This window comes from Rhinichthys klamathensis, unplaced genomic scaffold, assembly GCF_029890125.1.
Source record: "Rhinichthys klamathensis goyatoka isolate OS25496 unplaced genomic scaffold, OSU_Roscu_1.1 h1tg000064l_1, whole genome shotgun sequence".
Classification (NCBI taxonomy): Eukaryota; Metazoa; Chordata; class Actinopteri; order Cypriniformes; family Leuciscidae; genus Rhinichthys; species Rhinichthys klamathensis.
In genome coordinates, this window is record NW_026606607.1 from 1,417,976 (window position 1) to 1,431,015 (window position 13,040).

A 13,040-nucleotide genomic window follows, 5' to 3' on the forward strand; every position below is an offset into this window, starting at 1 on the left:
TGATGGGAAACCAAGGCTTTCTGCAGTGTTTGGGGCGGCAGTGGCTCAGTGGTTCATGTAGGTTGTCTACAAACCAGAAGGTTGGTGGTTCAATTTCCGGTTCCACCTGACCAAGTGTCGAGGTGTCCATGAGCAAGACACCCAACCCCAGCTGCTCCCGACGAGCTGGGTGGCGCCTTGCATGGCTGACACCGCCGTCGGTGTATGAATGAGTGAGTGAATGTGAGGCAAAATGTAAAGTGCTTTGGTGGCCATTGGGTCTGTGAAAGCGCTATATAAATGCAGTCCATTTACCATTTTTCCTCAAATTGTGCCGAAAAACAGTTCATTACTCGAAGTTTTTAACACAATGCGCATTAGCGACATCCGGTAGTCAGACGTGTTTTCTCCACTATATATAACAAATCACTGCAGAGCAGAAAAAGCATGTGACCAAACAAAGCTTCGGTGACATACAAGAGTGGAATCAATCCGGAATCAATACAGTTCTATCTAATCTGATCTATTTGATTTGATCTAAATTAATTTGTGCCACTGAGACCACAACTCGTGTCATCTGTAGCCTGGTCAAAGGATTCACATATTGATCAATAATATAAAATATACAAGTGTGTGATCATAATTAGTAATTGACGTGAGTTGAAAATATATTTTGGGTGTTCTGTTTTTTTTTGTTGTTTTTTTACAATTTATGTTATGGGAAGTATAATGTTAAATCGTAAATATATAATGCCTCCTCAATAATCATTTCCCCCTTTTTCGAAGCGCCAGTTTTTATCAAACCACCTGTTTTGACCCTCCAATACGTTTGAAGCTTCAAATGTCATCAATCACGTGGTATTGTCATTTCGATACAACCATTGGTACAGTGTGTGATTCCGAAATTGGTACAGTGTGTGAAAACCGCGTCTGGGCATCAGAGCCCCGGTATCAACCGTCCCATCACTATTTTTCTTGGGAGTAAGGAAAGTGTTAACTCTGAGTTGTAGTTAAGATTAGTTAGCTCACCAGTCCTGATTTGAGTTTTGTATGCTCTGGCCTTGTCTACAGTCCTCAAAACGAACTATCCAACCACCGCCTTTTCGGAGGTGCCAAAAAGTTCAGATGGCGAAACCAGTGCATCGAGGAGAAAGCCCTTCTCTTTCTCCCCGATGTCTGCCTGGTTCACCCACAGATGCCTCTCCATTGCCACCATCGCCGTCATCGATCTGCCAACCGCGGCTGCAGTTTGTTTGGTGGCCTGGAGAGCCAAGTCTGTAGTGCGACGCAGCTCCGCTACCGCTTCAGGGAAAAGACCCTGACCCTGGTCCAAGTCCTTCAGCAAATCAGCCAGGTAAGCTTGAAGCACTCCCATGGTGTGCAGTGAAGCACCAGCCTGACCTGCTGCAGCTTTGTTGGCACTGGGGCCGGGGCTTTAAGGGTCGATGCCACTCCAGCCGAGAGATTGTTGGCAAACTTCTCGTCGATCGGGGGCATTGACACGTATCCACGTTCACGCGCCCCCTCAACATTCGCATAGGTTGCATGTCGGCGGATGCTGGCTGAATACGGGTTCTTCCATGCCTTCTCGATCTCGGTGTGGAGACGACAATCTTCCACGAACGGTCTCTTCCCTAGCACGCTCCCACGACAGCTGAAGTCTGCCTGAAGCGTGTTCCATAACACCCAACAGCACATCATACGTCATGGATGCGGGCTGAATACGGGTTATTCCATGCCTTCTCGATCTCGGTGTGGAGACGACAAACTTCCACGAACTGACTCTTCCCAAACAAGCTCCCACGACAGCTGAAGTCTGCCTGAAGCATGTTCCATAACACCCAACAGCACATCATACGTCATGGATGCGGGCTGAATACGGGTTATTCCATGCCTTCTCGATCTCGGTGTGGAGACGACAAACTTCCACGAACTGACTCTTCCCTAACAAGCTCCCACGACAGCTGAAGTCTGCCTGAAGCATGTTCCATAAAGCCCAACAGCACGTCATACGCGGCTGCGAGGGCTCAGATGTCTCGCCTTCTTCGCCCTAAACAGCAATCTCCTGCTCTTCCTAGCTTGGTGCCAGCAGAGCACTGTCCGCTGAACCAGAGGATGCAAGAGACAACGCATCCTCATCCAGCAGCACCCTCTCATCAGCCGCTGAAGCGTGTGAGAGATTGACACCTCTCTCATATGCTTCAGCAAGCTCCATCTGTGAACCACATTATCTTAATCTCAGTCTCCTCTCCGCCTCAGCAGGAAACGGTCACAGTGCACGCAAACAGCTTCCTCAAGAACTGAGCGTGCCTGCTCTTCGCCCAAACAGAGAACGCACAAGTTAAGTGCGTCATCGGGTGTCAAATATATAGAACACGGATCAGCACACTGTTTGAAATGTTTGCTTTCACAAGCTGGTTTTGAACAGCGTGCTTCAAACAAACAGTCCCTGAAGATGAAAAGAGGATGACATGTTCTCTAGGCGCCCCTTATATACTTCCTGGTCACACTAGTAGTGACGTCAAAGGCTGTTGCCGGCCAATACGATTGCCGTGATTTTACAAGTCCTTCAGATACCAGTCACGCTGATGTGTTCCCCAATAGTGTCTCAGGACGCAGTGCGAGTTCCCTTTCGAAAGGAAACTACATTACCCTAGCCTGCCGTTGTCATACTCAGAATTTAGTCAGAATGTGAGTCTGATACTGCTCCATTGGGCTGTGATTATGGGGCGTGTTTCAACCAAACCAGGAAAGAAAATGCCTCTGGACTCAATTGGATCAACAAATGCCTTGAACGCGGTTCTCTGTTCCTCTTTTAAAATGAATGTGCTTTCTACATCTTCTATAACAGACGTGATGGCTGAATCTACACATCTCAATTCTCCAGCGGCAGCCATTGTTTGTTGTAAACGAATTCATCCCAAGCGCTTTTTGGTGACATGGATGATTACGTTACGGTTGATCATCTGTCCATCATCGTATAAAGCCCGGCCCGCCCTGACAATTTGATTGGTCTGAACAGCTTTGGTTCGTGCATACTTGCTTCACAACGGATCAAGTCCAGACCGAACTTCCCATCCTCAAATGTTGTGGGCGGGGCTAAGTTTGGCTGGCATCCAGGCTAACATTACTCATGATGTGGTACAGGAAATGCCACCAATCATAGAGACACTTCAATCAAAGCACAAAGAGCTGTTTAGCAAATGACGTACTGTAACCAATTCGGTATCCCTATGCTCTCAAATTACTTAAAATAAATATATATATATAATACATATCCCTCTTTCAAATGTCAATCTGTGTGAGATTTTTGTTTTGTTTTGGGTAATTGTATCTTCCCTGCAGGCAAAAATCGTTAATCTGATTGTTTAAAAAAGTAGCAGTAGCTACAACTCTCCTCAACAAACTGCATGAATTGAGTATCATTCAAGTCTGTATAAACATGTGCATGAGTTGCACATCAAGTTTAGGCTGTATTGAGGGTTAGGAATTTGTTCAACAGTATAAGTAGTATATATGAAACATGTAGGGCAACCAGATAAACACTGGAAATCATTAAAGTTTAATTGTGTAGTGTACTTGTTCATAGGGAAAATTAGATATTGAAAAAGCACTCACATGTATGGTGCCAAAGGAAAAATGCAGTAACTATACCAACACTGGAACTGAGAACAATAGCTTCAGATTTTTAATTGACATCAGTTTTTCCAGTCAGGATAGACCTAAGACGTCTGATTTTAGTCAGAATCAATGTAACCAAAGTGTATACTGTGCCTTTTTACTGAGCTCCTAAAGGGACATGGTGGGAAAAAGAATGAGATAGAAGGAAAAATTATTTAACAATGTTTTTGCGTTCTCTCCCAAATGTTTTGCATTCCCCTGAGAAACTTTGAGTTCGCTTAGTTGCAACTAAAGAGAAAGTTTTTGTGAGAGAATGCAAAAGCATTGACTTATGTTTTTTCCTCCCATCTCATATTTTCTTACACAACCATGTCCACTTAGGGGCTCCATAGGATTGCACTATACAAGCAACCCCTGACATAAACCATTCACAACCATATTTTGATTATGATTCACATCAATATTGTAATTTCTTTCAAAACTTTGAACCAATAGCAGCTTAAAATTGTTTATGAAATGTTCAGACACACTGGCTTAGTGTCTAATATTTTGAAGCAGCATGACAAACAACATCAGCTACAGATAGAAAATGGGTCTTTAAAATGGTTGATCAGAGCAATATCTGAAAACATTTTGATGAAGGAAGTTTAAAGTCCATATTACTGTAAAATAAAATTTTCAGTGGAAAAAATGGAACTTGATTTTATCAAGCAGACTTGATTGAATACGAAAAGGACAAATAAAAGTGCGTTTAAAGTAGGGGTGTAACGGTACTTGTATTCGTATTGAACCGTTTCGGTACGAGGCTTCCGGTTCGGTACGCATACAAACTGAACGATTCCTTGGACCATTTTTCCTGGCGACAAAATCCGCGCTTGCGCGACGGCACGACCACCACAACGTTGCGCAACATCAAATGGCAAACGTCATAAAAGCGGAACGAAACTGCGCTACTCGTTATATTGTGCTTCACGGACCGTTTATCAGTTCGGACCAGCAACATCTGTGTGCAGCGCGAGCCGATCTTGATCAAGCGACATTGTTACTACACAGCGCTAAGAGATCCAGTGATGAAAACATTTGAATTCGCCACTGAAGTAATAACATCACTGCGAGATCTAGTGAGAAGTATTCAAATTTCTCCGTTATTAACCGTAGATCTCTATTAGATCAAACGGCGCTGACGTGTAAACCAGGAGAAACATTGTGCCATGAATGATCTAGTTATAGGCTTTAAGTCCACAGATCAGCAACATTCACCATGGATTTAATATAGTAACACTAACTGTAACCATGGAAGATTGGCTGGAATAGTGAAATGCTTTCAAGTACTTCACACATCTTTTTCCAGCACTCAAATATTATCTAAATATTATATATATAAATATAGGCCTATATTTAAATGTTATTTTTAATGTGATGACCAAAACATTATTTATTCATCCTTCAAAGATTACCCCCATTTATAAACCTGAACGTTTCAAGATGTAGGAAAACTCAAACTTATTTAAAAATATTTTTTCTTTTAATAAATAGGACATTTCTCTGGCATTTCTTTCTTTTTGCTGTTTCGAAAATGTACCGAACCGTGACCACTGTATCGTATCGAACCGAACCATGAATTTTGAGAACCGTTACACCCCTAGTTTAAAGTCATTTTAGAGCTTCGTCAAGTTACTAGTTTTATGAAAGATGACAAAAAAATTTCACCAATTAATTGTTTACAATAATTATGTCACACACATAATGGAACAGACAGATTGTAAGGTGAAAACAGTGTTTATTGAGCAGAGTGATGGGACAAAAGCAGGAACCAGACGATGGTGAGAGGATGGTGACTTGACGATTATTGATGGAGACTTAGCTGGTGATGACTGAAGTGGATTCTCTGTGCAGGTGAAGGATGAACACGATGACTGGAGATCTGGATGACGGACAGGAGACAGACGGAAGACAGAGACTTGACAATCTCAGGTGAGTGTTCAGGTAAGAAGTCTGACTGTTTACATAGCAGTTATGTTCGTAGTAACGTTGACGAGACCAGACACTGATGTGAGGGGGATGCACGAGGGAGTGCAGGGAATCAGTATCTGGTGATGATCAGCAGTAGGTGTGGTGATGGCTGACTGAGTGCAGGTGGGGACCAGAAGGGATGCTGGGAAGTGTAGTGCAGACAGGTTACAGAGTTGGTGACTGAGCTGGTGACTGTGACAGTACTTCCCCCTCCCGGAAAGCACAACCTCGTGCAACAAATGGTCCAGTGGGAAGGATCATGATCCATGGTGGAGCCGATGGAGGGAGGAGCCATGGAGGCTGAAGGGCTGAGGACTTCAGGGCGGTGAATGACTGAGGCGGAACCGGTGGGAGAGGATGACAGGGTGGAGACAGAGGTCTGACGGGCCATGGTGAAACTGAGGATTCAGAGGGACATGGGGAAGCCAATGGCTCTGGCAACTGAGGTGAAGGCGGGGACTCAGAAGGGCGCGGTGGAGACAGAGTGACAGAGGACCAAGGAGGACCTGAAGGGAGTCCAATGGAGCCGGGGGGATGAGGTGGAACCAGTGGAGTGCAGTCCAGAGGTGAGGGCAGGTCGACGAACGACAATAGCGGATCCGGGGGGACGAGGGAGCTGGAGCACTGATGGGCCACGGTGGAGACGAGGGAGGTAGGAGCCAAGGCTGAGTCAATGTACCGATGTAGAATCCTTGCCTCGGCGGGCGGAGGGGAAACCCAGGGATCCCCTGACCACGATGGCGCTGAGGGCTGGTAGTCCTACAGCGGGCCCACCTCTCCAAAGGTTTTTTGAGGGTGAGGGGCAGGACTAACAGTGGGCAGTGGAGATGAGGGCTGGAAGACGTGATGTGGGAGAGGGAAGTTGGGCGGGAGTTCAGGATTCAGGAAGACGGGGACTGGAGTCGCTTCCGAACTCAGGGTGAAGACAGGAGTCGTTTCCGGACTTGGGGCGAAGGCTAGGGACAGAGGCATGGTGGCAGCCATCTTGACTGAGGGCCCAGGAGGCGTGGTGGCGGCCATCTTGGGATGAGGCTCTGGAACGGCGGCGGCCATCTTGGGACCAGACTCTGGAACGGCGGCGGCCATCTTGAGAGGCGGATCTGGAGCGGTGGCGGCCATCTTACCAGACTCTGGAAGGGTGGTCTCGGCGGGACAAACCTCTGGAGTGGCTTCCTCTATCGTATAAGACGATCCACATATTCGTAGAACGTCTTCGATGTACCTCTTCAAGGAACCTGTTGTTGCAGCTGCAGAAACTTGCTGATACAGGTGATAGTCCAACCCACACCAAAAGACTGTCTTTAATGTGTCCTCGTTCCAGGGTACTTCATGCGCGTGATCAAGTAACTCTTCTACATAGTCCTCGATCGGCCGACCATCTTGAAAGCGGGTGAGAAGAAAGTCAATTCCCTTCAAGAGAACAGACAGATGGTAAGATGAAAACAGTGTTTATTGAGAAGAGTGATGGGACAACAGCGGGAACCAGACGATGGTGAGAGGATGGTGACTTGACGAATATTGATGGAGACTTAGCTGGTGATGACTGAAGTGGATTCTCTTTGCAGGTGAAGGATAAACACGATGACTGGAGATCTGGATCGGGATGATGGACAGGAGACAGACGGAAGACAGGAGACTTGACGATCTCAGGTGATTGTTCAGGTAAGAAGTCTGTTTACGTAGCAGTTGCGTTCATAGTAACGTTGACGAGACCAGACACTGATGTGAGGGGGATACAGGTCGATATAGGCTGTGTTGATGAGGGAGTGCAGGTGCAGGGAATCAGTATCTGGTGATGATCAGCAGTAGGTGTAGTGATGGCTGACTAAGGGGAGGTGGGGACCAGAAGGGATGCTGGGAAGTGTAGTGCAGACAGGTTACAGAGTTGGTGACTGAGCTAGTGACTGTGACAAATTCAATAATAGGATGATTTTGATTTCATGATGACTTGACGGTGACCCTTTAATGTTAAACACCTTCTAAAATGGATAAAATACAGAAATGGATATTTACTGGTGCATTCATGCAAGCCGAAAGGAAGATTCAGACCGACGGATCTGAGAGACTGTGTACACTTCTATAGGAACATTTTATATTATAAAATCAAATGCTTTTGTTGTGGACAAATCATTGCAGCACTCTCTGCATTTACTGGATTTAGGAAGGAGCTGTAAAAAAACAAGGAGACCAGATAAATTAGATTATACACAATGACTATTATAATGCACAAATATATAATCTTGTCACTGCACGCATGCCAGACTCATATTTACAATCTCAATTTAGGAAAGTAGTGTACAGACAAAAATCTCAGTGGACCTGCTTAACTAAAGGTTGGCAAATCACACTCTCAGGGTTACTGATTCAGCACTTTCGGGAAACTCTCACAATTTATATTCACCGCTTAATTCTACACATGAATGCCAAAAAGTCCATTGAGTGGGAATTGTTTTGCTTTCCCCTGTAAATCTTCCATAAGCTACTCTGCATCGTTTCATTCAGCTGGTAATATTTAGCACTGGATGTTGTTGGGAGTAAGTTTGTAGGGTTGAGTAATAGAAAAGCAAATGGTGTTCAACTGAAATTAATTGTTCAATTAAAAGAGCCAGCAAAGCATGTAAAGTATCTTACATGAGTGTTCCTAAACCAATGAGACTTGTGCGTGTGCTCAGAAACTAGTTCCAAATGCTTCTATTTAAATAATAATGAGGCTGTGGGAAAGAAATACATTGCATCAAAAAAACAATTAGATGTTAGATCTTACAATATAGGCTACACTATAATCTGTTGCACTGATTGAACTGTCTATGTCTAAGACATCTAAAAGAAAAGTAATTTTAGAGGTAGTGCAAGTTACTTTTTGATAAAGGATGACAAAAAAATATTTCCCTCCCTTTCGAAGTAACATTCACCAGTTTTTCATTCACAAACATTAAATAATAGGGTTGATTTGATTTCATGTTTACTTTAAGGAAAACCTTGTATGTTAATCACGTTCTATATGTAAAATGTATAGACGGTCAAAGATTTACTGATGCACTAACATACAGTATACAGTGCAACAGTGTATATTTTAAGAAGTAACATCTGATTTCTTAAGGAAAAATGTCTAATTTTCAGAACCCATGTTGAGATTTCTGCTGTGTAAAAAATTATTAGACAGACATATTTCCAATGTTTTATTGGCTGAGAGATTGATATCAAGGCATCTAAAGTAAGGGTCAATGGTTTATTAATGTCATTAATCAAAGTATCTATATATGGTGTATATATATATAGTTGAGGGTATCCAGAATCCAGAATTCTTCTGGAGTCCAAAATAGCAGCACCGCTGAAAGGATTGTTTGAGCAGCGCCCTCTACTGTACAGGTGTGAATTTGCATTTTCTTCGGCCTGAGGCTTATTCATTTCACTTTTTGTGTGACAGGGCCTTTACATTTGCCAAAGATATAACTTTTATTTTTTTTGTTTAAAAAAAGAACAATCAAGCAAGCCCAGACCAGGTGGGAAAAAAATAACTCAAAGTAACGTCACAGATACTTTTTACTTTCCATAAAAAGTAACTAAGTAACAAAATTAGTTACTTTTTAGGGAGTAACACAATATTTTAATGCATTACTTTTAAAAGTAAATTTTCCCAACACTGTATATACAGTATCTATATTTATGACACTGCGATAGTCTTTTCTTCCCTTTTTTTAAGGAACGTCCAAGTGAAAAAGCTTCTCGATTAATACATTTTTTTGGGCGGGAATTGATTACGTATGTCCATTGGGAATTGATTATGGTTGGATAATTGTGGTTTGCTATTAGATTAGATTAGATTGTTTATTTTATTTCTATTACTGCGATATCATGTGAGTGACAGGTTGTCCCACCCTCACTCTAGTAAACACATCAGAGAAGAGAAGAGAAGAGAAGAGAAGAGAAGAGAAGAGAAGAGAAGAGAAGAGAAGAGAAGTGTTGCTACAAGAAGGAGGGGAATATTACAAAGGCACATACATAAAAATAAATTATGTGCAAGGATAAATCATGTATAATAAAACCACCATATTCCATAAAAAATGTAAATGGTCAATTCGAATTTAAGGGTGACTTTAAATTTACAAGTGTTTTCCAAATGTCATATTTTGAAATGAAATACAAGACAAAACAATCACATTACACATCCTACAGACATACCTTAAATAATTTCCATCCATCATATTTTATTGACAATAATACTATATACAATTCAAGATTCTTAATACCTCAATCTTCTGAGGTATATAGAAAATGTCAGATTCAACTCACCCAAGTATTCTTAGCAAAGGAAGATTGATAGCAGTTTTGTAGTTTTGCCATTTTTCATGGCTTAGCACATCATACTTGTCACGATATCACCATCAGTTATCTAAGATGGACAGGCTCACCATGTTTTGCCCTTAAATGTAGCAGAACAGATTGAGAGCCAAACACTTCCTGCTCTGTGATAAGGGGATAGATTTACCCTGCAGTTTGATTAATCTGTTCCTTTCTGCACCTGCTGATGGTACACTAAACTCCACACACACACAAACATCATAAGCATTGGGATCGATATGGGTTTAGAAGCCAAACTGAACTGTAGATGATAGAATTCTGTGCTAAGCCCTGAGAATCGTGGTGCCAAAGTACAAAGCATACATTTTTCGAAGCTAGTCTTGGCATTCCTTTTGAACTTTTGAATTTGCTTAGCTATATGGTTCAAACTGAATTGCTATTCAACAATGTGCATTTTTATTTTATGGGGGGGGGGTCAACAAAATCAAACTCAATGTCAATATGTCATGAGCAAAGCAGTTCTTTCATTTCATCCATCCAATCAGCATTAGAGGAAGCCTATGTAAGCCACCACTTACTTCAGCCCTACACAGTTCCTTTGGTATCCTTCTACGACCTCAACTCCACATTCTTGGCTGGTTTTCTCTAATCCAGTCAGGGAAGTTCTGGGGTCTCGGATCAATGTTTGTTTCCTCTACCATTCAAAGATCATATGAACATGTGAACTTGTGAATGTCTCTTATAAAAAATATAAAAAATGTTGTTGTAGGATTTTTATGTTTTTGAGATCATAGAACTTCATAAGGTTTGGAGGGATTCAAATCATCACAATATGGCATTTACAACCCCTTTTTACTTTCATAATGTGACACATTTCCAGATTAAACGAAAACCTAAAGGAAAAAAAAGGTAAGCTTGATGTAATTAATTGGACCATGTGCTACATATGAGAATGAAGGCTGAATGAAGGTTGAATGGTTTGTGGTGGTTTGTGTTTTAATGTTGTGTGAAACATATTTTATTTAGTCAAACAGTTACTATTGACTGGCCGTTAATGGTCAAAAGATGCTTTTAGGTCTGACCTGCAGCATCTCCCAGAAGAGCTAACAGGTTCATTATTACCAGCAAAACTTAGAAAAAATTAGCTGAAAAGTCATGGTGGAAGAACAAGTGGCTATGATAAGAGATTACAAAGATAAACTTGCTTATCAATTAGACAAACCATAAATGAGTTCCAAGGCCTTATCAAAATAAATAAGTTTTAAACCAAACCATCTTGTTTAGTTTTCATTACATATAAAGTGGGGAAAACAGATAATTCTAAACAAATTTGAAGCAGATTCCATTTTCTCATAAAGCAGAATTAATCTGTGGGGAATTCTGTAGCGAATTTGTACAATCAGATATTGTGTCATTTTCAATCAGAACATTTATTGTATTAAATCATTGTAAAAAATCAAATGAATCACATCAGTTGCATTCCTTTAGGATTCTGTAAGTATAGGAATACTATTTACATTATATGAATATTCTTCAAAGATACATGCATGTAAGGGGATTCATGCAATGTTTTAATTGGTGGTTTCCTCCTCTCTGAAGAAGTGCACGAGGAGAGCAAATAACTCCAGCAATCTCTCAAAGCCATGTGCAGCAAAACCTTCTGCTTCATCTCTCCACATCTGATTTATGACCACACCGTCTTTGAGGTCACTTTGACATCTAATAACTCCTTATCGAACGATTTTTGAGGACTTAACAATAAAGGACAGCACGGCTCGTTTTAGTTTCATTCACCTCCTTTGGTTTGTGGAAACAACTGACTTGATACACTGTGTTTGATTATCAGTGGGAATATCCAGGGAGAGTGTTTGAATTCAAATCCTCGAGACTTAAAAGGCATTCAAAGAAGACTGAACATACAGGTAAAGTTGCTTCTTATTCTAATGCGCTGTAGTTGTGCGTGTCTGCACGCGTAAACTAGAACGCTTATGTGCGCTCCTACAGCGCAAATAGTTTCACAAGGGACGCGTTTGCGTTCTAAAAATTCGGACGCAGCTCAACATAACACAGGCTTCTCGAGACGCGTTTTAAAACCATGTTTACTTGATGCGCCAACACTAGACGTTTTAAAAAACAGCGAGACGCGTGTGTTTTTTCACCTTGTGCTTTTCATTTGTGCAAAAAAAAAAAAAAAAACTAGCGTTAACATCAGTTCTGCTTTTGAACCGTCGCGTCATGTTGTAGACGCGGCGTTGGTGTGAAATGGGATGTTTGTTGATTTTTTTTTTATTTCCTCTTATGTTCCAGTGATCGAAAATGAATCAAACCGCAGGAGCCACAAACACTTACAGAAGATGCTCAAAAGGAGGAAAAGTAAGTCGCGGATAACTAAATGCTTTCGTTTGAAAAAGATGAAAAGTGCGAGATACACTGAAAGCTATTATATGGATGGACGGACAGTTGTTTTGAATGTTGACAGTCACATTTCAATATGGAAAATTGTTGAAGCTGTATGGTAACAAACAAGGTGTAGGTTCAAACTCACCAAGAGTTACACTGAAAGTGATTTTATAGACAAATATGCTGAAATATACAATGCTTAAAATATACACCACCTCACTCAACTTTCCTGCAACAATTTAAACCATGCCGCTTTAAAAGGTCAATCCGTGGCTTTGTTTATCCACAAGTAGGCCTCTGGATCTGCAAGTTAATCAAACCAAAAGACAACAATGTTAATCAAACAAAAAAGACAATTACTGTAGCTGTTTTGAAAGGTGTGGCTTCCATTTTGTTTTCTTACAACAGTTCAAACACAATAAAAATAGTTCATATGACTCATGCGTTATATATTCAAAGAGTTCTGAAGTCATATACAATTTTTTAGCAATTTCAGTATGCAAAATAGACAATGTCATTTGCAAATTGCAATGGATTATCAGCGAATGACGACTTCAGTTCCTCCAACAAAGCTATCGTATGACTTCAGGGGGTATTCCAGAAAGCAAGTTATATGACATGTCTTGGTAGGCTACGTTTATTCAGAGTAAACATAATCTTAACTTTCAGGGTACTGTAATAGCCATATCCACTTCCTCTCAGAGTCGGTTATGTTCCAGGGTTAG

General features: G+C 41.5%; 1 protein-coding gene across 1 annotated transcript in view; it reads left to right on the forward strand.

Moving 5' to 3' along the window:
- The first annotated feature begins 11,747 nt into the window (after window positions 1–11,747).
- dpp6a (dipeptidyl-peptidase 6a) overlaps window positions 11,748–13,040 on the forward strand; it is a 480,936-nt gene continuing 479,643 nt past the window's right edge. Inside the window, exons 1-2 of the mRNA XM_056249831.1 lie at window positions 11,748–11,837; window positions 12,223–12,288. Coding sequence (XP_056105806.1) covers window positions 12,232–12,288 — 57 coding nt within the window. The 5' untranslated portion in view covers window positions 11,748–11,837; window positions 12,223–12,231. The remainder of the gene's footprint in view (window positions 11,838–12,222; window positions 12,289–13,040) is intronic.